Source organism: Chaetodon trifascialis, chromosome 8 (genome assembly GCF_039877785.1).
Source record: "Chaetodon trifascialis isolate fChaTrf1 chromosome 8, fChaTrf1.hap1, whole genome shotgun sequence".
In the NCBI taxonomy this organism is placed as follows: domain Eukaryota; kingdom Metazoa; phylum Chordata; class Actinopteri; order Chaetodontiformes; family Chaetodontidae; genus Chaetodon; species Chaetodon trifascialis.
The window spans coordinates 435,001-457,500 of record NC_092063.1 but is presented as its reverse complement, the minus strand read 5'-3'; the positions used below and the strand labels follow the sequence as shown (position 1 = coordinate 457,500).

The 22,500-nt window shown below is 46.8% G+C and overlaps 2 protein-coding genes across 2 annotated transcripts in view; one reads left to right on the top strand and one right to left on the bottom strand.

Annotated features, from left to right (window-relative positions):
• The window catches only part of LOC139334763 (ADP-ribosylation factor-like protein 8A), a 9,730-nt gene extending 5,213 nt beyond the window's left edge, over positions 1 to 4,517 (top strand). The window contains exon 7 of the mRNA XM_070967912.1: positions 1 to 4,517. This exon is cut by the window's left edge and continues 276 nt beyond it. The gene's annotated coding sequence lies outside the window, so the exon portion shown is untranslated.
• Positions 4,518 to 10,813: 6,296 nt separating this feature from the next.
• On the bottom strand, positions 10,814 to 18,103 carry gpr37l1b (G protein-coupled receptor 37 like 1b). The gene is made up of 5 exons (XM_070969038.1): positions 17,914 to 18,103; positions 16,800 to 17,841; positions 13,971 to 14,279; positions 13,337 to 13,708; positions 10,814 to 13,053 (listed from the first exon to the last, which is right to left on the bottom strand). Exons 2-5 carry the CDS (start codon positions 17,505 to 17,507, stop codon positions 12,880 to 12,882), a joined length of 1,563 nt encoding a protein of 520 aa, XP_070825139.1. The 5' UTR covers positions 17,508 to 17,841; positions 17,914 to 18,103; the 3' UTR covers positions 10,814 to 12,879.
• Positions 18,104 to 22,500: the final 4,397 nt, after the last annotated feature.

Sequence of the window (22,500 nt, the reverse complement as noted above, 5' to 3'; positions counted from 1 at the left end):
CGGCGCCTGGAAGCAGGTAGAACAGGTGTCAGACCAAAGCAGAGCCCCCCGACGGACTCGTTCAGCCCCCGTCAGTCATGTTCAAACAGACCTCAGTGACTCTGAAACTTCTAAACTTCTGATGCTTTTCTTCATATTGATGCGGTCGAGCGACGTTTCACAGAGGAAGCCCCTGACGTGCAGCCGCGTCGGCGTGATGTTTGAGTGACGACCGTTAATCTGAAGCATTACTGAGGTTTGAAGGCGTCTTCAGCACACCAGCACACGCATGCTTAAAAACTCCCAGTTTTCCCAGCAAACACAGCAGAAAATCCCTTTTCTAACTGGCTAATTTTCAGTCTGTTGGTGGAATCGAACCTGCGGCGGCGTCAGTGTTGATACTGGCAGCAGAGCAGCGGTGTCAGTGCATCTTTCCAGATCCACCCAGCAGCCTCCACCAGGATCCGTTTCACATCTTTTTATGACTGGACAGTCAAACTCGAGGCCACGCTGACGGTCAATCTGTAAGAAGGTCAGAAAACCTTTTTCCTCTCACTCTAACGGGCGTAGAGACACTTAGCATCTTTAGCCAGTTAGCTGGAGTCTGCTTTGTGGATCTGGACTCCTCCTCTGGTCTTCCCATGATCCTCCTGTGCCCCGTCCCCACCTTCATCACCTCCTCTCTCCTGTTGATTTCCATTCCTCCCTCTCTACCTCCTCATCTTCCATCCATCCATCATCCATCCATCCGTACCTCCGCTCCTTCACGTTTGTATGACCCTGAGATGCTCCTCTTCCTCCTCGTCTGCTGTGAACTCCTCGTCCTCCTCTGTATTCTATCCTCCCTTTCTTTTCTTATTTTTGGATGTTACCTGTCGCCAAGCCCCGCCCCTCGTCGTCTCTCTCGAGCGAGGGATTAAAACCCTTTTTATTGCACTGTTGATTTTGGTTTTGTAAGATATTAATAATGAGAATAATGTTAATAATCTTCTTATTGTGACATAACCTGGTCTGGCCAGATTTAAGGAAGCGGTACTTTAAGTGGAGAAGGAGAAATGTTGTTCTTTCTGTTCATATCTCTGTAAGAAGCTTTTTATTTCTTATTTGTTTTATATTGTTGTTGTTTTTTATGCTTTTTGACTTCATAAGTCTCCTCTGGATGTGAGCCAGAGTTCAGTGTTTTCTGCTCTGAGAGGTCAGCTGATTGGACCAGGGCTGTCGCGTCGTCACATGTAACCGTCACATCACGTCGGCATGTTTTAAACATTCGACTCGTTGAAACTCCTGCATGTTAAATGTTTATTTCAAAATCGACTGAATGGACACATTTTCATGACTCATGACATCGAAACTCGTCTGACATAAGCTGACATCACCACCAGGGGGCGGCGTGAACATGGACGTCTGTGGCCATCGATGTTGAACTGAATTTTTTAATTAATTATCATTTTTTGTGTAAATGATGTGTGTCAGCGTTTGGAAATGCTAAATTACCATCATCATCATCATCATCATCATCATCACCACGTCCACACAAATGGGAACAATTCCATTTTGATACTGACGGCCGTAGACGTCCACACAGGACAGTGTTTACTGTAAGTCTGCTGACTGAAGGACATCCACTCTGTCCATTTAATCATGGCGTTTATACCGTCAGCTGGTGCTTACGTTTGTGTGTGTGTGCTAGCAATAAATCTAAGCTAGCTAGCTAGCTAAACAAGGATGGAGTGAAAGAAAGCTTTGAGGTGTACAGCAAAAGAAAAGATAATTCTGCTTATCGGCCAAAATATTCTAATCTGTGAATGTGAATTCTAATAAAATAAAATTGAATTGAATTATTCTAATCTGACTGTAATGAAGAGAATTTAGGAGAACAGTTAACAATAACAAAACAGATTAAACAGTTTTCATGAAAATTTGGATTTGCATATTGAGTCGCGTTAGCACGTAGCAAAGATCATCGTTAGCGTTACGCTAACATCCTCATCTTATTCCCACGCTGCTCGTCGTGCCTGTCTCTTTGTTTTGCTCAGCTCTGTCTTCCTATTGGTGCATAACACATTTGTGACACGCCCTGGTCCCAACGGCAGCCAATCAGACCGCAGAACAGGGAGGAACGTTACCTGTCTGTATGTTGTTTTGTACTAAGCTCGTTTTGTTTGAGTGATCAAACTCTTCTGTGGGAGATTAACTCTGCTCACGCTCACCAGCTTTACACTGTTGGGCCAAACGGGGTCTGTCTGCTTTCAGACCAGGACCAGGACACTTCTGGTCTTCCTCGGTCCACATTCTCGTGAAACATTGTCAGTTAGAGGCCAAGACCTGCCCAACTCAGAGTCCATATTCAGTAAAAACTACTCCAGATGATGCTAAAGCTACAGCTACAGCTACAGCTCATTTTCAGCTGCTGAAGACCATCACACAGCCCCCCCCCCCCCCCCCCCCCCCACAGGTGTTTGCTGTTTGATTCTCTGAGAGTTTCCCGGAATGAACTTCACATCAGCTCGCAGTCAAACGCAGAGCTTCCTGTACCACCGTTATAACCCACTGGATTAGTCTGGAGATGTTTCTGGCAGGAAGTTCAAACCTGTGGCTGGTTTATCAAAATGAGCAGAGCTGGTGAAGTCAGCTGGATGCAGGTCCAGGTTATAGACGGAGCCTTCTCGTGGGTTAGGATTCCTGAATTTAAGTTTCCGAGTTTAACCCGCCAGACAAAAGTCCAGACTCCTGAACAGCTAGTCGTCGAATCCAAACGTCTCAGCCCTCTGTGGCCCGACAGCGAAAAGCTGCTTATTCTTAATAACGAGCGGAGCCGTCGATCTGGACGAGCTGTGTGAAGGCCCCGCACCTGTGCGATGAAACACCTGTCAGCAACAAGTACAACTCACCTGTCGAGTGACGTTTCATTCCCAGAACACCTGAACGTCCTCCGGCTCCGTTTGTTCTCCGGCTGCTCCAGGTTTCAGACTCTGGTGGTTTCTGTCTCCGCTCTGGTCCACTCGAAGTGTATTGATCTGTTGATCAGCCAGCACAGTGATCATTAGTTATTGGTGCTGCCGAGGAGACCAGACCGCAGGGGGAGTGTCAAAGGCTCAGCCGTCCAGCAGAGACACGACGTTTGGTCAAACATCAGTGGACCAGCCCGTTAGTTTGACATGTCCTGAAGCAGCCTGCCGTCCTCTGACCGCAGGTTTAAGAAAACAGTGCATAAAAACAAGAGTTTGGAAAGCAGAGGACAGATTCTGCCTGAACAGCTGCAATGTGTCCTCTCTGGGTCCGATGTGTTGAAGCAGGACACCTCCAGCTGACGGCCGTCTCTGTCAGTGGACGGTGCAAACCCTGAACTGTCCCCTGCAGCTCTGCTCTGCTCGGCCCTGGTCTCTTCTGTTTGCATGCTGAGGGCAGGGATTGTGTATCTGTGGGACCTGATGAAGTAAATGATTATGTTGTTGTGACGTCCTCATTAAACGGCCTGAATCCAGAGCGTCACCTGAGTGTTAACCTGCCGAAACGCAGTCTGAGCACACGAGGTGAGATGTGCTAAAGCGGTGCAATAAAACAGAAGCGTGTGTGGTGTTCACGTGTGAGGAGGACGTTTCCCACAGCTGACGCACTGGAATGAGGTCTGTAATGAGGTCTGACCACAATCTTTTTTTATGGCAAATAATCCAGTGACGTCCTGTGATCCTGCATGTCCAAACCGACATTGCACAGGACATAAAACCAGATAAAGTCCAGACAGAACGACCGGCATCTCAAAACCATGTCGACGATCTGCGAAACGAGCACCATGAAGCCCGGCTGGAGACTTTAGGCTAGAAGAACGGCTCATCAGCTGCTGTGAACGACGGATTGGACAACCGGAACCTTAAAAACATCAAAGTGCATTCAGATCAGTCTCAGCTTGTTCCAGAGCTTTTGACCGTCTCACAGTCTTCATCAGCTGTGGAGCCATTAATCGAGTTAGCAAACATCGTTAAAGCAGACATGCTGAGTAACCAGCGCCGTGGACCGGCTCAGCTCAGTCTGGACCGGCTCGGCTCAGTCTGGACCGGCTCGGCTCTGTCTGGACCGGCTCGGCTCAGTCTGGACCGGCTCGGCTCGGCTCTGTCTGGACCGGCTCGGCTCGGCTCTGTCTGGACCGGCTCGGCTCAGTCTGGACCGGCTCGGCTCAGTCTGGACCGGCTCGGCTCGGCTCTGTCTGGACCGGCTCGGCTCGGCTCGGCTCTGTCTGGACCGGCTCGGCTCAGTCTGGACCGGCTCGGCGCTGTCTGGACCGGCTCGGCTCAGTCTGGACCGGCTCGGCTCAGCTCAGTCTGGACCGGCTCGGCTCAGTCTGGACCGGCTCGGCTCAGCTCAGTCTGGACCGGCTGGGCTCTGTCTGGACCTTTGTGGTCTGGACATGCAGGATGAAGTCGCTGGCAGTGTCCGTCAGTCTCGACCTGTTTGTACATTATGGTTTGGTTCAGTTCTCTAATGTGTTTTAATAGAAACATGCTTGTGTATGATACTAATTAAATACTATGGAGAAACAACACGCGGCGTCCCTGTTTCATTGGTCACATTTAATGTATTATCAGTCACAGTCGTGTTTGTTTACAGGGTTATCAAAAGTATTTAGGTGAACGTCCGAGTTCACCAGCAGATAACTGAGTCGTGAGCGCAGTACAAACCTGAGCAGAGCAGTATTTAAGAAGTACTTCAACTTCAAACGTTATGACTGTTTTTTCTTTACCTTTTTTCTTTGCTGCAGTGAAGCTTTTCAATCCAATCACGTTCAAGCGTCACTGACTGCAGACCTGCAGGGTTACTGATGAGACAGCAGGGGGCAGCACACACACCAAACCTCATCAGTGTTTCACATCGACTGTGTGTGTGTGTGTGTGTGCGTGTGTGCGTGTGCATGCGTGTGTGTGTGCGTGTGTGTGTGTGCGTGTGTGTGTGCGTGTGTGTGTGTGCGTGTGTGTGTGTTGGGTCAGATTCAGACTAATTCGTCTCTTCAGCAGTTCAGTCATCGGCAGTCAGACTGAGACCTGTCAGCTGTTTTAAAGAGGAATTTAACACTGAATCCACTGTTCGATGTTTCAGTCACTTCAGTAAAAAGTCTGTCGTCTTCAGCGTTCGATGTAACAGCAGATATTTCTCAGCAGAAAGATCCAGTGACTGTCTTTGTACAGTCATAAACTGAGGACATGCTGGGTGGTGAGGGTGAAAGAGAAGCTGGAAGCAGCAGCAGAGGAAGTACTCAGACCCTTCACACAAGTCAAAATACTAATACCACACTGGACAAATACTCAAATAGTCAAAAGTCCTGCTTTGAAAAGTAAAAGTACACGAGTGCAGAAAAAGAAAAAGAAGCCATGAAATGTTTTAACATGAAAAAAGACGATTTACCGCTCTGCTTGACCGCTCTGTTGTGAAGGCTCCGGGTCGTTCAGGTCGACGTCGTCGATGCATCGTGATCAGTGAACGGCTGAAGGCCTTCGATACGACCTCCAGCGGACGTTCTGGCACACCTGGTTCTTGCAGGTGCAGGTGATTTAAATCCATTGCTTTCAGTAATGAGGTCTGACTGCACAATTTATCGTTTTGAAAAGGTGAAATACATCAGTGTGTTTTATGGAGATGGAGGGAAGGTGTGTGTGTGTGTGTGTGTGTGTGTGTGTGTGTGTGTGTGTGTGTGTGTGTGTGTGTGTGTGTGTGTGTGTGTGTGTGTGTGTGTGTGTGTGTGTGTGTGTGTGTGTGTGTGTGTGTGTGTGTGTGTGAGTGAGGTGCTTGGAGAAGAGTTGTTATGTCACAGCCACAGCTCTTATCGTCCAGGCTTTTATTTTGGAGGATAATTGACAGCTCAGAGGAGGGAAGAAACGAGCGTGGAGCTCAGAGTTTTCTCAGAGATTCAAAAGCAGGCGGACACAAAAAGGAAGTGAGGGAAGCGAGAGGAGGAAGAAAGCAGCTGGTCGCTCGGGCGCTCGGCCGTGACGTGATCGCACTGATAAAACTGCTCCTCATCCTCCTCTTCGTCTACGTCCGTCCGTCCGTCTGTCCGTCCGTCCTCTCCTCAGACCCTCCCTCCTTTTTCTCCCTAGTCAACAAGTGGCGAAAACTTTGTGTGTGTGTGTGTGTGTGTGCGTGCGCGTGCGTGCGTGCATGTAGCTACTTTTATACCAGTCAACAAAGAAGCAGGCCTCAGTGTTTCCTGTCTGCAGTACAAGGTGGTCCCACCAGTGTGTGTGTGTGTGTGTGTGTGTGTGTGTGTGTGTGTGTGTGTGTGTGTGTGTGTGTGTGTGTGTGTGTGTGTGTGTGTGTGCGTGCTTGTTCCCAGTGAGAGTCAACCTAGCTCTCCATCGGGACCCCGCGCTCGTTGTCATGACAACAGTATCCCCCTGCCCCCTCCTCACTCCTTCCCTCATCAGTTTTCCCTCTGAACAAAACCAACATTGTGCTCCTGTGTGTGTGTGTGTGTGTGTGTGTGTGAGACATTCAGGTCAGATTAGTTTGTGTTCATTGAGCTTGTGCTCAGAAGCGCACACACACACACACACACACACACACACACACACACACACACTGGTGAAGTGGTGCTCCAGGTTCGGGTTCACACGCTGAGCGAGACGTTCGGACGAGCCGCAGAGCGAATGAAATGTGATGAAATGTGACTTTAAATGCGTCGTTTCAGTTTGAAGTTTTCGTTCATTCGTTAAAATCTCGTCTTCACTTCCTCTCTGAGGGGTTCAGATGAAGATCAACAGTGCTGAAATGTGACTGAGTACATTTACTCAACTGCTGTACACGTCACTCCACTCCATTTCCTCGCTGACAGTAGTTCCTCTGCAGATTCTTATAGATGTCAGTATCTGACTGCAGCGTCTCGTCAAAGCCATGAACACATTAATGCTTCTGCAGTTGGAATCCACTGATAACGCTGATGATTCTGAAGGGGCCTTGCTGTATGACGAAGTTTTACTTTTGGTACTTTAAGTGTATTTTAATACTAGTGCTTTGGTGCAGGATATTTACTAAGGATGGTTTCTCCGCTGCAGTATTTCTACATTTGATCAGAGTACTTCTGCCGGCTCTGGATATCCTTCATCACTCCGACTCATCAGTCAACAGACCGCTGAGTCGGATCTCATTTTGTGTGTCGCGTCAGTTTTTAGTCGCACAGCAGCTTTTAAACTTCTGAAAAGTCTCAAAATGACCAACTTACAAAACCGTCATGCCCGTTTCTGTTCCTGTGGATTCTTGTTTTTACCTTGTTATTTTATTTTGGCGTTGTTTTATTGGTTTTAATCCTGGTTCAACCACATGAAGCCCAAGTTTGTTGTTATTTGTCAAAGTCACTGCTGTGTCGAAGGTTGCTTTAAATTCAGGGACACGGGCTACCCCGACCCCCCACCCAAAATAAAAAAGTGAGTGACAGGTGGATGTGATGGTGTGAAACATACACCCACAGTGTGGATAGATGTGGGACTCGAACCTGTGACCTTCCTGTTGCGTAACGGCTGCAGTTGGTTCCCATCCAGTCTGTCCTGGAGACGTTCTCGCATGACCAATGGAGGTCTAGTCTAGTGTGTGTGTGTGTGTGTGTGTGTGTGTGTGTGTGTGTGTGTGTGTGTGTGTGTGTGTGTGTGTGTGTGTGTGTGTGTGTGTGTGCGGGGCATCATTAGTGAACAGAGGCGGTCTGTTCAGTAGTTTGTATCAGAGGGGCGAGCTCTCATCACTACTAATGAGAACAACATCACCAGCCTCCTGAAACACTCTGTTCCTCCAACTCTCCATCAATCTCTCTCTGTTTCTCCTCCTCCTCGCCTTCCTCTTCCTCTGTCTCTACCCATGATTCACCAGCAGATCTAAGGGCTGAAATTAGATTTTAAAGGGTCGGTTTATCTTAAAAAACGCACCTAAAACTTCATTTGTCACTCAGGTGTCTGTGTAAGTCTGTCTAACCCCAAGATAAGAACAAAATGAAATGCTAACAGAGACCAAAATAGAAGTCAAACTTAGGAGACAGTAAGAGAAACCTTTTGACTTTCTGACGTTGGCTTCGGAGTTGCCCTGACAGGTGTGGGGCATTAAAGCCATCCATTTTGCCCCATAACCAGGCGGGGTCACGGTGGCAGCAGGCTGAGAAAGGTAGTCCACATGTCCAACATTTTCCAGCTGTGTTCTGGGGTCTCCGATCAGTCGGATGTGCCCGGAGAACCTCCAAAGGAAGACGCCCGATGAAGTCGCAGTGGCTTTACTCCAAGCTCCCTCCGGATGTCTGAACTCCTGACCCGATCTCTAAGGTTGTGCCCAGAAATCCTGCTGAGGAAACTCATCTCGGTTGCTTGTAGCCCTGTCGACAGGCATGCCGGCACTACTCAAAGCTCGGGAGTCATGACCATAGGTGAGGACCGTACGTAGATCGACCGGTCAGTCAAAAAGCCTCTCCTTCCGGCTCAGCTCCCTCTTCATTACAACAGTCCAGTACAAAGGCCTCATTACTGCTGGCACCGCGCCAACCCGCCATCGACCTCATGCTCCGTTTCACCCTCACTCGTGAACGAGACCCTGAAACAGTCCTTCACTCACCTCCTGCCTTTCACTCTGGGACTGATCACATGCTCCATGCCGAGGAGGACAATCCTGTCCTGCATCTTAATGCACTCTATCACACTGTCACAGGAACAAGGTGCACCAAGACCAAGAAGAGACTGTGGACCTGTTTTTGTTTGTTTTGGTTTTCTTTTCATGGTCCAGGCTCTAACAGCGATGATGCTCTCTTTTAAAGAAGATCATCATCCCTGATGAAGGCCACAAGCTGAAACACATTGGTTCATCTTTATACCAATAGTGTCATTTCTCCATGGACCTCGGAAGGAGGTGAAGTTGTGCTGGAAATGTCTACTTGATGACTTCTCAGTCATATCCTCCTCATCCTCCTGGGCACAGTTTGCTCAGTGGTCATCACATGACATGAGTACGAACCAGCTGTACTTGATTCAGATGTGAATGTCCTCCTCTGGTTGATGACCTCTGACCCCTGTCCAGTTATCACGTGACCAAGGCTCCGGACTCAGTTGATGTTATGATGTGTGTCATCTGAACAAGTTCCAGTCATGGATGAAGACTGTGAGATGCAGCTGAAAGCTCCGGGAAAGACCATATTTGTCTCAGCAGTCTCTGTTTTCTTTAATAGTTTTTACATTGTCCTCTACCCTCCTGTCTGACTGTCCCTCTGCCTGCCTGCCTGTCTGTCTGTCTGTCTGTCTGTCTGTCTGTCTGTCTGTCTGTCTGTCTGTCTGTCTGTCTGTCTGTCTGTCCCTCTGTCTGTCTGTCTGTCTGTCTGTCTGTCTGTCTGTCTGTCTGTCTGTCTGTCTGTCTGTCTGTCTGTCTGACTGTCCCTCTGTCTGTCTGTCTGTCTGTCCCTCTGTCCGTCTGTCTGTCTGTCTGTCTGTCTGTCTGTCTGTCTGTCTGTCTGACTGTCCCTCTGCCTGCCTGTCTGTCTGTCTGTCTGTCTGTCTGTCTGTCTGTCTGTCTGTCTGTCTGTCTGTCTGTCTGTCTGTCTGACTGACTGACTCCCTGCCTGTCTGACTGTCCCCCGTCTGTCTGTCCCTCTGTCTGTCTGTCCCTCTGTCTGTCTGCCTGCCTGCCTGTCTGTCTGTCCCTCTGTCCCTCTGTCTGTCTGTCCCGCTGCGCCTTTTAAACGTGTGAAGCCTTTGCAGGTTGTCGGGGGGTGATTTGAAAAGAGTTTGAGTTTCTAAATTAACAGAACTCTCAGTGTGTGTGTGTGTGTGTGTGTGTGTGTGTGTGTGTGTGTGTGTGTGTGTGTGTGTGTGTGTGTGTGTGTGTGTGTGTGTGTGTGTGTTCCTCACATGTGAATTTGGACTGGTATCCCATGGCGACAGGACAGTAGTGAGGTTATTGATATGCAGTGCAGCAGCTCTGCTGAGGGGAAGACGGGAAGGATTCCTTCACCGTTTAAAACCAAAGACAGAAGCCTCGAAGGAGTTTCTCAGAACCTGTTTGTGAACATGATGTCACTTATTCCCGTCGTATATTTTCCATCATAAAAGGTGAATTCCTAACGCAGCTGCTGATGCCGGTACTGGAGTCCATTAATTCATCATTCAGTGTATCATATCATCATTGGTATCAGTAATTTCAAATAATAGTTTTTCGATCCAGAGACCAGGAGATCAATAATTGTAGGACTTCCTGTCTTGTTGCCAGATATTAGTGTGAGTCCCACGCCTTTAACTGAAGGACATTTTGTCACATCTAGTTATTAACTTGCTTCGTGCATCAGCTTGACGAGTCCACTGGACCGTCGTCTTCTGTTCAAAGTAAATCACGGTTTCATCGGCATAACGTCGTCACAGCTTCTCTGTGACGACGTTTGTTTTCCTGTCTGTTAGAAGTGAACTGATTTACGCTCAGATTGTAAAACCAGTTTTCTCAGCAGCGTAGCCTTTAGCTTCCACCGGCCGTCAGCAGTGCATGTGATAGAAGCTCAGTGATTGGATGTTTCTTGCCCAAGTGCACTTTGAGAGTCGTGGCTGACGTCTCTCCTTCAGTTTTTATGTCAACAGGCTTTGGCTTCTTCAGTGCACCACATGTTTTCTAACAGTTTTTCATCTTTTGGACTGAGAGTTCAACCAGAGTGTTTCATGTCCATCCAAGCCAAAGAGCTCACATAACTTTGTCTGTGGGACAAATTAATTGGACTTTCCCCTCCAGAACCAAGGGTGTCCTAAATACTGTTGCTCCTCTCAGTCCCAGGTGCAGATTGGTGATCAGCTCAGCTTAGTCAATAACATCATTACTGCATCAGTAACTTTTCCAAACAACTGTGGTTTAAATGGCTTCCATTTATTTATAAATTACCACTTCTACATCTGATTGGTTGGTTTATGCCTTTGTACACAAGATAAAAACAACCCAGAGAAACACAACGTTCAACAGAAAAAGGAAAAGTCCTAGTAAAACAGGCACTGACGTTAATTTGATTTGTGTGGACTGTCCCTTTATTAAAGAGTTATGAAGGAGTCGCCAGGCGCTTCATGTCAGCTTCGTTCACATTTACAGTCAAAACAAACAGCAGAAGTGGGACTTCAGCTTTTAGGAAGTCTTGTTTCTTTTGTCCAATCATTGTGAGGATGAAAGCAGCAGGTGACACATCTGTAACAGGAACCCAAATGACAGCATGATTATGTTCAATGTTTTCTGTCAATGTATGGTGTTGAATCGACCTCGTCAGGCATTCGGGTGTGAGGACGAGCTGGATCAACACGTCTACCTTTCGGGTGAACACTTGTAGCTGCTTGTGGTGACATAGATACAGTTGGACTAGTTTCTCCTGGCTGCTGATTCAAGATTTAATGATTCAGACATTGACAGTCCGGCGCCGAGGAGACACTAAGGCACAGTCGGCTCTGACACATATTACAACACCATGAATTCAACACTGTGACACTGAACATCACAAACGCAGAGACATTCTCGTAACATAAAAAAATGACTACCTTGCTTCCCTTCATACAAAGATGGAATTAGTTGTACATCTAGAGCTAAAATGAGCTACATCCATACCTCCTGTTTCTTCATTTGTTCTAGTGGTTTGAGTTTGACTCTCGGAGTGAAAGCACTGCGCTAAACTTTATTAATGCACTTAAAACCTACACAGTTTAACTTCCTGTACAAGGGACCACCTCGATACTGAGGAGGTCTGAGTCCTGTTCAAACACTCTTTAGAGCTCCTCCCTTCCCCACTTCTCCACCTTCTTCCCTTTAGAAACATTAAGGAAGCTGCACATTGTTCTCAGAGACAGCAGCTGTAGAAATGACCTTTAATATGACCTCTACAGCTGTGTCACACTGAGCGATAGATACCCAGCTGGTAATGGAGGACGGTCTCCGTTCATATTCCTGTCAACACAGCTCTGATTGCTCGATTGTTTTCCCAACACTAATTGAAACTGTGGGAAATCGCTGGTGGTTTGAAGACAGTCAGGGTAACAGTCAGGTTTGACCTAAATTTGTTGGCTAGAAGAAAGCTGAGGGGGGCGCCAAAACCTCCAGGAGTCCCCCTCTATTCGTGGATCTGTCCATAGCAGCTTATGTTGCATTGAACATTTGACAGATGGACCAGCTTCATTGTGTTTGGCCCTCAGCTAGTGTTTAAACCAGTTTACGTCGGTTAACTACAGCCGCTTTAATGGTTACATAATGTGTCCATCCATTGAGGTTTAACAGCTAATTGGATTATTTCTGCCTCAGGATTGACTCCAGGAGATGTTCATTAAACAAAAACTGTCATCTTTAGAGCTATAAAGCAGCTTCTTCATGTTCTCCATCAAGCTACTGTAAGAGGTTTCAACTGCTGCCCTAATTTAGGTTTGAGGTATCTGCTACTTTCCCATAGAACATATGAAAACTTCAGCTTCAGACCAACCGAAGAAGACACCCGCGTTGTTTTTCCACCGCAGTTAGACATCACATATCGTTACAGCAGGAAGCTGGAGGGGAGAGTCCGTTGGGAGAGTCCTGAAACAGGCTCCTGCTTTTATAACAGCTGGTTGTGCAAGTACAGCAGCTTTTCTAAACTCACTACAGATTAAACATCACTTCCTGCACAGACAGGAAGCTGCAGGGGTAACACTGTGTCCGTAGGGGAATATCATACAAATGGTTCTCTGGAAGAGGAGGAGAGGGCAGAAAGAAAGATGGTCACTGAAGTGAAGTGATCTGGAAGAGAGAGAAAAATAGCTGGAAAGAAAGGAGGAGAAAGGAAACAGAGGAGTTAATGAAAACTAAGGATGGAGGAGAAACAGTGATGAAGAGTAAAAAGAAGAGATGAATGGACAGGACTGGTTCATGAAGGAGGAGATGATGGTTAAAGTGGGACCTATGGCTCTAGCTGGAGATAGACAAGATGGCCGACGTGTCTTTAGCCTTGTCGAAGAAGATGGACGTCTCGTTGGCTGCCTTCAGTTTCACCTGGGCGGAGCTTGGCGAGCCTTGAGCCGTGGTTGGCTGACACTCCTGACAGCAGCAGCAGCAGCAGTCCATGAAGGCCTGGCCGAGAGCCTGAAACACACCCACATGCAGATTCAGAGTATAAATACGCAGCAGCAGTAGAGTCTGCAAGTTTACGACAATAAATAAATATTAGACTGGTTCATAAAAGTAACCTCTGATGCAGCAACATGTTTTTTAATTGCTGTTCTTGAGCAGTAACCGGACTCCTGAAGTCATCATCAGCCTTAGAGCTGCTGTGTGATTGGTTCTGTTTGAAGAGGGCGAAGTGATTCAAGGATCTCGCCGGTTTCTGGACTGATCCAGCAACCTTTGCTCTCTATCTCTGACCCACCTTACACAGACACAGCAGCAGCACCGGAGTCACTGATGACTTGAAGAACAACAGGAAGTGATGCAACAGCGCCAGCATGGCGGCCGTGTCCTCTGAGACGGTGATGTGCGTGTAGGCCAGCGTGATGTTGCAGATGTGTTCAGGCAGAGCGCAGACGCCGTAAACAACGGCTAACGCTAACAGCGTGCAGTTCAGCTGCCGCTCCACCGCCTGGTGCTGCTGGCGCTTCTGATTGGAGGAACGGTCGTCGTGGTTACGCTGCTTTTGGGCAGACGTGGAGTCGCTGTTGACATTGCGGGTGGCCATTTGGCAGAGGATGGTGAAGAGGACGGGGAGGCAGAAGTAGCAGCCAAAACACCACCACATACGACCCTGAAACAGGAAGCACAGGAGTAATCTGATTACCTTACATGCGGACACAGTAATCCTCCGTGGTTCCTTCACTGGTAGCTGGAGGATATAAATCAGTATTAATCAGTAGTGTACGTCCATATCTTTGTGGCTGGGTTCACGTGGTTTGTGCTGACTTTCATTGGAGAGACTTCAGATATAAATCCAGGTTTGACAGAATGAACACATGGATGATTCTCAGAACGTCCCGCTGGTCAGTTTATCCTGTCTGTTCTGTTCTCACCTGGTGATACCTGAGCAGCAGAGAGTGGAGAGAGTCAGGCAGGTAGAGAGACAGAGGGGAGGAGGGGGTGATGGTGCAGGAGTCGACCAGCCGGCCGGTGGACGGGGACACGGCCTGGCTCAGCTGCCACAGGAAGATTTCGGGGCTGGACAGCAGCAGGGCGGCGAGCCACACCAGCAGCAGCTTCAGCAGCACCGAGCGGCAGCGCTCCACCCGCCGAGCCTTCGGCTGGGACGAGGAGGTGGCGGCGTGGAAGCGGTCGATGCCCAGAGCGCACAGAGTGAAGGAGGTGATGCCCAGGGACACGGCCTGCAGAGGCGAGAGGACAATCAGTGTCTCCACAGCCGTCAGTCAGAAGATCCATGTAGGATCCCCAAGTGATTTCTCAAAACAACCTTTGTGCAAAACAGCTGCTGCAGTGAAGACCATGGAAGATTCACCACCACTGATAGAGCATCAGACTATTTTACCTGCGTTTTGTCTGCAGGCATGTCAGTTTTACAACGTCTCACCACCTCCTGGGCTGGTCCTCAATAACACGTCCAAATACACCATCACATATGTCTGATCTGTGAGGACGGTGTTCATGGATGAAGTATGAAGGCAAACATCAACTGAAAGCTTGGATTGATCATCAGGTCAGCTGATTCTTTATCTATATTTTATGTTTTAGAGACAACAAAGCTTTTGAGAATGACCTCGGTGATTGAAAGAGTCTGATCTATCCAGACATATGTCACATGTTCATGTTCGTGTAACTTTTCAAAGTACAATCATCCATGAAAGTTCTTCAAAGTACTACAGTTGCATCCAAGAGGCAGTACAGAGTCGTAAACGATCAACATGTCATCCAAAGTGTTGATCCTTCTCAGCTCAGATGACAGAGGTGTTTCAAAGTTCTACAACATGAATCCTGACTGACATTCAGCAGTTAAAGATGTTTTAGGTGTTTGTCCTCAGTCCTGCTCTTCTGTGTTTGTTGGTATCTTCTTTTTATTGAAAGGTTTCCCAAACTGTCTTCTTCTGACATGAAACCAGCAGCAGTTTAACCTCCTCCAGAGACTGACCTCATGAGGTCAACGGGGTCTGATGTATGTCTGAGGAGGTCTGGCATTAGTTTCTATTTGTCTGAAAGTCAACAAATCTCTCATTTAGACTCAAACCTACATGTTAATTTGTCTCTCGACACCTTCTGCCTGTTTGTAAGTCTCAGCTCAAAGTCTCTAAGTTCCTCCTGAAGACACAAATCCTCAAAACACCTCACAAATACACCGTTTTGTTTCCTCAAAAGGCTCAATAATTTCCCAGACTCTCTTCCTCGGCTGACAGTAAGTCCCAGTTTGACTTTTCACAGGATGACCCTCAATGAAACCCAGTGCTTCTGAAATCACAAAATTAAAATCACCGTGATACATTTAGCTCCTTGTAGTCAAGTTTTTAGTGTTTTTAACTACAAGCCTGCATACTTGGCGTATGTTAAATATTGAATATAGATAATAATAAAGGTAAAATATAAACCACGTATCTCCAACCAACAACAGCTGCCTGAGAACATCACTGATAGACTTTCAGTATCAGCTAAAGTTTCTGTCATTTCTGTTAATGTGTTAAAACCTGCAAAAGCATCAATGTGGTCCTTCAACTTGAGTTGAGTTTCCACACCCACACTGGAAAATACCCAGAATACCCGTGTTGGCCATCAGATGGATGTCAGTTACAAGTCCTGGACGTGTTTAGCCTAGCTTAGCATTAAGGCTGAAGGCAGGGAGAAACTGTTTGCTTAGCTCACATCCAGAGAGAAATAATAAACCCTTCAGCGTCTCCAGGACTGTCCGTCTGACTCCAGAGAAGACGGCAAACAGAGACAGACTGAAACATTATCAGCTGTCCTCTGAACTGAGGACCGATATGACCAAACGTGGCTGCAGGACGTTCAGCAGACATAGTAACCGCTCATCATGGAAACTGACTGTCAGACTCTTCAGTCTCTGCTGCTCATTGGTTAAACCTGAAGCCTCCATCAGAGACCAAAATGTGAGCAAGGCATTTTAGATTATTTAGATTTACTCCTGCATGAATATGTTGTTCCTCATCCACACACAGACTCCATGTTTAGACCTCGTGTTAGACGTCTCTGAAAAGCTGAAATGTATAGATTAATTTTCAAAAACGAAGGCGAGGCAGAGATACCTGGAGGACAATTAGCCTGATCCAAATGCAGTCGACCTGAAAAGAACCTGATAGAGAAAAAAAGTCCAAAAATGATGTCTTCATATGCTTGAAGTGCTAATCTATAGAAATAAGAAGATAACGATGTTTTAACGTCTTCAGTATCGTCAGATCAATTCATTTAACAGCATTTCTTTAACATAAACCTCTGATTTCCTAAAGTGTGTCTAAAATCTCTTTGGAACAAGAACTACTGATAGAAACACCAATAATGAAATCCATCTCAGGTATCATGTTGGCTCTGAGCTCCTTGCACAGTTAAACATGACCCCCCTGCCGGTTTCAGGGGATTGAACTTGCAACCTTTGGATCAGAAGCTCGCTAACCTTTAGGCCACCACTGGCCCACTTTGAGCATTTATATGACAAAAACACAAAATCACTTTCAGCTGATCTCACTGGCTTCCTCCTCCTTTTACTCCCACATATTCAATTCAATTCAATTCAATTCAATTCAATTCAATTCAATTCAATTCAATTCAATTCAATTCAATTCAGTTTTATTTGTATAGCGCCAAATCACAACAGAAGTTGTCTCAGGACACTTTCCATATAGAGCTGGTACAGACCAAGCTCTTATTGTCTATATTATCCCACCCACCTCCATATAAGGCACCATACGGCATGTGATGTCACCCAGGATCCTCCTATGGGAGAGCTGGTTGAGGACCACCACAGGAAGGCAGAGTACCAGGACCAGGAAGTCCCAGAAGGCCATGCTGGCCAGCAGGTAGTTCCAGGCAGACCTCATGTAGTAGTTGTTCCAGACGATACACATGACGGCCATGTTTCCCACCACGCCCACCGCTAGCACCAGGCCGGCCAGGAACAGGACCGCATAGGCCGCGTATGAGCTCTCTGCCAGCGGGTAGAAGGGGTTGAAGAGTCCTGGGGCATCATTGTCAGAGCTGGAGGCGTTTCCAGAGAGGTTGATGTTATCGTTACTGTAGTCTCCTGCTTCCACTTTCGTTCCATTGATGAACTCAGTGGCCTGCGGCGCCGTCACCGAGTCGTTCTCGAAGGATTGGCTGAAGGTGGACTGCTGCTCCTCCTCGTCTGCGCCACGGGCCAGGCGGCGGTGCTGGTGCTGGTCCAGGTCTAGATCCAGCATCTCAGGGAGTGGGAGGCTCTGGTTGGGGGCGTCGTCCCGAGTCCTGATCTGCTTGGTGATCCAGAGGGGGTCCACTTTGACACGGGAGGAGGGTTTTTCTGGGGTCTCGCTCTGACCTTGGTGTTGCCCGACACTCCTTGCCTCCGTAAACAGCAGCGACAGGCACAGACACAGCCACAGACTGACGGACGGAGCCATGATGCCGATTCAAAATGTGAAAGATCCTCTAAACTTCTGCAAACCAGAACTGTTCAGCTGTTTTCGTGCTTCAAAGGAAGTGACAATAGAATAACAGTGCGGAGCTCCAATAGGATTCCAGCAATGTCTCCAAAATATCCCAACGTGCAGGAATGAAACGATCAGCTTGATGTTTCTGAAAGCTCTACAACAAATGACAGCAGTTTGTCCAGTGAAGTCAACAAATCCACGTTAAATTATGCCAAAACTGGCAGCTGTTTGCTCAGCATCCAAGTTTGTAGTCCAGACAAGATGAAGATCTCCCTGCTTTCACCTTCTTCTCTTCTCTTCTCTTCTCTTCTCTTCTCTTCTCTTCTCTTCTCTTCTCTTCTCTTCTCTTCTCTTCTCTTCTCTTCTGTCTTTAAACTCCCAGTTTCCCACTTTAAATCTCAGCTCTGTTTTTCCCATCCATTAGTAATCCAAACAGGTGTTGGAGCTCAGGCGGGGGGGGGGGGTCGGGTGAGGGTCTGCGTCCGTGTCGGGGCTGCTGTGTCTGGGCTGCAGGCAGCAGAGAGACTGGGTGTCCTGGAGCTCTGAGGGTCTCTGGGAAGAAGCAGCCCTGTGCAGTATGGCTGGATGGAGCCTTTGTTAGGATGTGCACACGCGCGCACACACACACACACACACGCACACACACACACACACACACACACACACACACACACACACACACACACACACACACACACACACACACATTGACAGGCCTACAAACTCAAGCATACAAACAAGGTTGGCACACACACAAATACACACATTTGTCTGCACAATCATGCATGCATACCTTCCTTTGCTCTTTTGGCTCTCACTTTCTCACACACACACACACACACACACACCACACACACACACACACACACACACACACACACACACACACACACACACACACACACACACACACACACACACACACACACATTCAAACCCACAGTCATCTCTGCTGCCCCCTGGTGGTGGTTTGACTGGGAACCTGAGCCAGTTGAGTTCACTGACAGAGACACATCTGACTCGAATACTGATGAGAACACTTTACTGTGTGTGTGTGTGTGTGTGTGTGTGTGTGTGTGTGCGTGTGTGTGTTCTTGTTGTGGGAACCAATTGAACGACTTGACAGTGAGAACATTTTTGCAGGGTGAGGACAGATTCTGGCTTCTTCTCAGAGTCTGGCTCTTTCCTTCCTGACACTGTACAGTACTGCAGTGCTAGCACGGAGTATGCTACATGCTAGCTAACGCTGTGATCTGAAGAATGAACATAGTGATGATATTTATGTTTTTCTTCTGGTCGGTGACGGTCATGTGCAAACCAAAGTACTGTGTGAGTACCACATTATTCAAACTTACTGAAATCGAGTGCAGACCTGAGAGCTGAACACGCTGCAACTTCAGAAAACACACAAAACACCAGCAACATGCAAAAAAAATACATTTTAGGAAAAATGCTGCAAAGTGAGAAAACAACCAACCAAACACAGAAACACTGCAGGCGACACAGACGACAGTGGAAACACAAAAGTGCATTTTACCTCATTTCCTTGATAAGCGTCTGGTTTATTGATCAGTGGAATCACACTGATAAAAGAAACAGATCATATGTGGTTTCTTGGTCTGTACCAGCTCTATACGGAAAGTGTCCTGAGACAACTTCTGTTGTGATTTGGTGCTATACAAATAAAATTGAATTCAATTGAATTGAATATGTTAAAAACATGGAAATGGACAGTTTGACGCCTCCTTAATGTTACTGGACTCAGCTTTTAGAAGATTTTTCCTGATAAATGTCTGTTTTCTGCCTCTTGGTAGGTTGAATTTGGAAGATTTGAACTGCAGTAAAAGACAATAAAATTCATTTGGTTTTTATTTGACCTGTTCTGAAGACTTGACGACTGTGGAGAAAGTGGAGAAACTTGTTGTTTGATTAATCTGCCTGAAGAAAACAGGTCCTGTGAGTCTTACCTGAAGGTGTCATGTCACCTGACAGACGTGATTTTCAGGAAAATGTCTCCTCGATAATATCTAACAATACAAACGTTTAGTGTTCCTGTTTAAAGTATTTTCAGGTACTTTATGATCACTGATCAGTGCCTCAGTACACAGAAACCAGCAGACCTGCAGTTCCTCTGTGGACCACTGGAGGTCGACATTGTCTGTTAGTGAGACTGACTGACGACTCAAAGGCAGCGTCAATTCCGAGTTTAATATTACTGAAACATCAAGCAGCTAAATTCAGAGCCTTTACTTCAGGAGAAGTACTAATACCACACTTAAAGTAGAAGTACTGAGTGCAGTACAGTGTTGTACTAGTTGTTGTAGAGCCTAAAGAGAAGATCAATTAACTTGACGAGGACAGATTTGTAAACAAAATACTCACAGCCAATCAAAATATCAGCTGAGATACTTCACTTGTGTATTTTCAATCTGCTACTTTATACTTCTACTCCATTGTACTTCATATATAAATATTGCATATTTTACTCCACTTAATTTGTTTAATGCCTGCAGATAAAAGTCTGATTCCAAAGACGTTGCAACGCTTTGAAACAAAAAAAAAGGAGTGATCAGCTGATCTGACACAAACTGACCTGAGAACAGCTCAGTCAGTATATTCAATGTTCTTCCTCATCAGCCTCAGTGATTTCTGTAAATATCTGCTGATTGTGAATCTGATGCAGTCACACGTCTCACAGACTGAAAGATGTGGAACGCTCCAGAAACACCTGTTTGGATCATTCCACAGGTAAACAGGTGAGAGCATCATGATGGGTATGGAAGGCTCAGTGGTTCATAGAGGATGGAGCGAGTTGACCACTTTGTGAACACATGAAGGATGGAGGAGATGAACACATGAAGCTGCTGTCAGTGAACAGTTTGATTACTGGTGATTGATTCTGGTTGACTGATGTTTCACAGAGTTCAGACTGTTTGGAATCAGGGTTGTTCTTTGCAGGTTCAGATTAAAAATCTAAAATCTACTGAACAAATAGCTGCTGATCGTTTTATTGTCGGTTAAGATAAGACTTGATTCATTTACAAGCTGCCCCTCAGTGCATACAGTCATTTAAAGAGAGCCATTAAAGGTACAAACAAGCCAACAGGTAAACATCCAGAGAGCAGGAGGCCTCAGGAGGAGCTGACGAGGGCCAAGAGGAGAAAGACCTCTGGGTCCCACTGCTGTCAAACACGTCCAGCAGCAGGAAATGGATTTCTGGAGTCTCCAGAAGCTTCACTTTAATATCGCTAATGCTCCTCAGTCTTTTGTCTGTAGAGAGCTGCGTTGAACAAGCATTCCTCGCCTGTCAGGACAAGCAGCGACCTGCCTGAAACACCTGAGCGTCAGTCGGCCAATCGAATGGAGTGCTCGCTGAGAAAGACAGAAACACGAGACATTGACTGATCAACAGTTTTATTCCAGCTGGACGTTTTACCTGCTGGTCCCACAGACTGCTGGACGGACCAGCGCTTCAGATGCTAGGCTACATGTTAGCATGAAAGCATGCCACCATTCAGACCAAACAAGGAGCTTCAGGTTCCAGTGAGACAAAATCCAGAGTCCAGTTCGATCAAGATGTCTCGAGTGTGAAGGTTTGAGACGCCGACAGACTGTTAGAAAAATGCTGGATGCAGAGCCTTCATCTTCACACACTCATCATCCTCATCCTGATCACTCAGTTCATCGTGGCCTGACGGTTTTTCATTGGCAGGTTACAGGTGTTGGCAGCCTCCATTATCAGCCAATCAGGTGAGTGGACAGGCTGGATACGGACACAGTGTCCCGCTCAGTCCTCTCTACCCCTGCAGCTCTATATAAGGTTGTCAGTCTGCAGTGGAAAGACATGGAGGGCAGCACAGGTCAGTGGACAGACACACACACACACACACACACACACACACACACACACACACACACACACACACACACACACACACCTTATATGGGAGAGAAAGTCGGTGGAAAATGTTGGTGTGAAACAACAGAGCGTGAAATTCCTCCTTTCACTTAAATCCGATCTAAATCTCGCAGAGCCGACAGTCGTGTTTGCTTTGGAGCGAATCGTCACGCTGCAGCTGAAAGATGACCCCAAAAACAAAAGCAGTCCGATCGTTCATGTGGGATTCAACCCAAATTCACGTCCGCCGACAGATCAAACGGCTTTCATCAGCAGCGGCATCGTGTCAGATACTTTAGCACAAGTGTGTAATCAACAACATGAACTTCAAGTACTGACAGTAAAAGTACTGCAGTGCACTGCAGTTTATCCATCTGCTTCAGGCACAAAGTACTTCAATTTCTGCCTCTGAAATGTAGTAGAAAGTATCACAAAATAGAAATATTCAAGTACAGTTATGTCAAAACAGTGCTAAAGTACAGTACTTGAGTAAATGTACTCGATTACTTTCCTCTACTGTCTCCTCCCTGTTAGCAGGTTACTCTGTGAAATCGTTGTTAGCTTTCTGTCCCGTTAGCTTTCTTTGATTTCAGGTAGCTTAGCCGCGCTAATCTTCAGTTAGCTTTGAGTCATGTTCGCTAACGCTGGCTCACAGGCTGTTTTGTCCTGTTAATGTTAGCTGTGCAGCGCAGACGTCGCAATCAAGTGTTAGCATCATACGTTTCTGCAAATGTTAAATTTGCACATTTTATACATCAGCGTCTCTACAGCAGGTTCAAAGTGACGTAGTTCAGATCAAAGATGATCTTTCCCCGTAAAAAACGTTTGAACCCAAAGGTAAAGTTTCAGCATATCCGTGGGTTTCAGAAGCGGACGATGGCAACGTTTCCTCTGGTGACGGAGCAGAACTTTGACTTCACTGGACGTTAATGACTCAGGTGAGCTTCCTGTCCTGATTGGTTGGATAACCAGAAGCTCTGGTCCAGACTCATAAAGGTCACTGCGGTCGATCGAGCCTCGTCATTACATTTTCTGTCAGAATGAGACTAAACTGGTTTTTCAGAG

What these genes read in the sequence shown, in the direction of transcription:
- gpr37l1b (XM_070969038.1), bottom strand. Translation starts at nt 17,507, where the DNA reads ATGGCTCCGTCCGTCAGTCTGTGGCTGTGTCTGTGCCTGTCGCTGCTG. An exon ending in GTATGGTGCCTTATATGGAG is followed by an intron (nt 14,280 to 16,799) that starts GTGGGTGGGATA and finishes TCGCCTCTGCAG; the next exon opens with GCCGTGTCCCTGGGCATCAC. An exon ending in TGCTGCTGTGTCTGTGTAAG is followed by an intron (nt 13,054 to 13,336) that starts GTGGGTCAGAGA and finishes GGTGTGTTTCAG; the next exon opens with GCTCTCGGCCAGGCCTTCAT.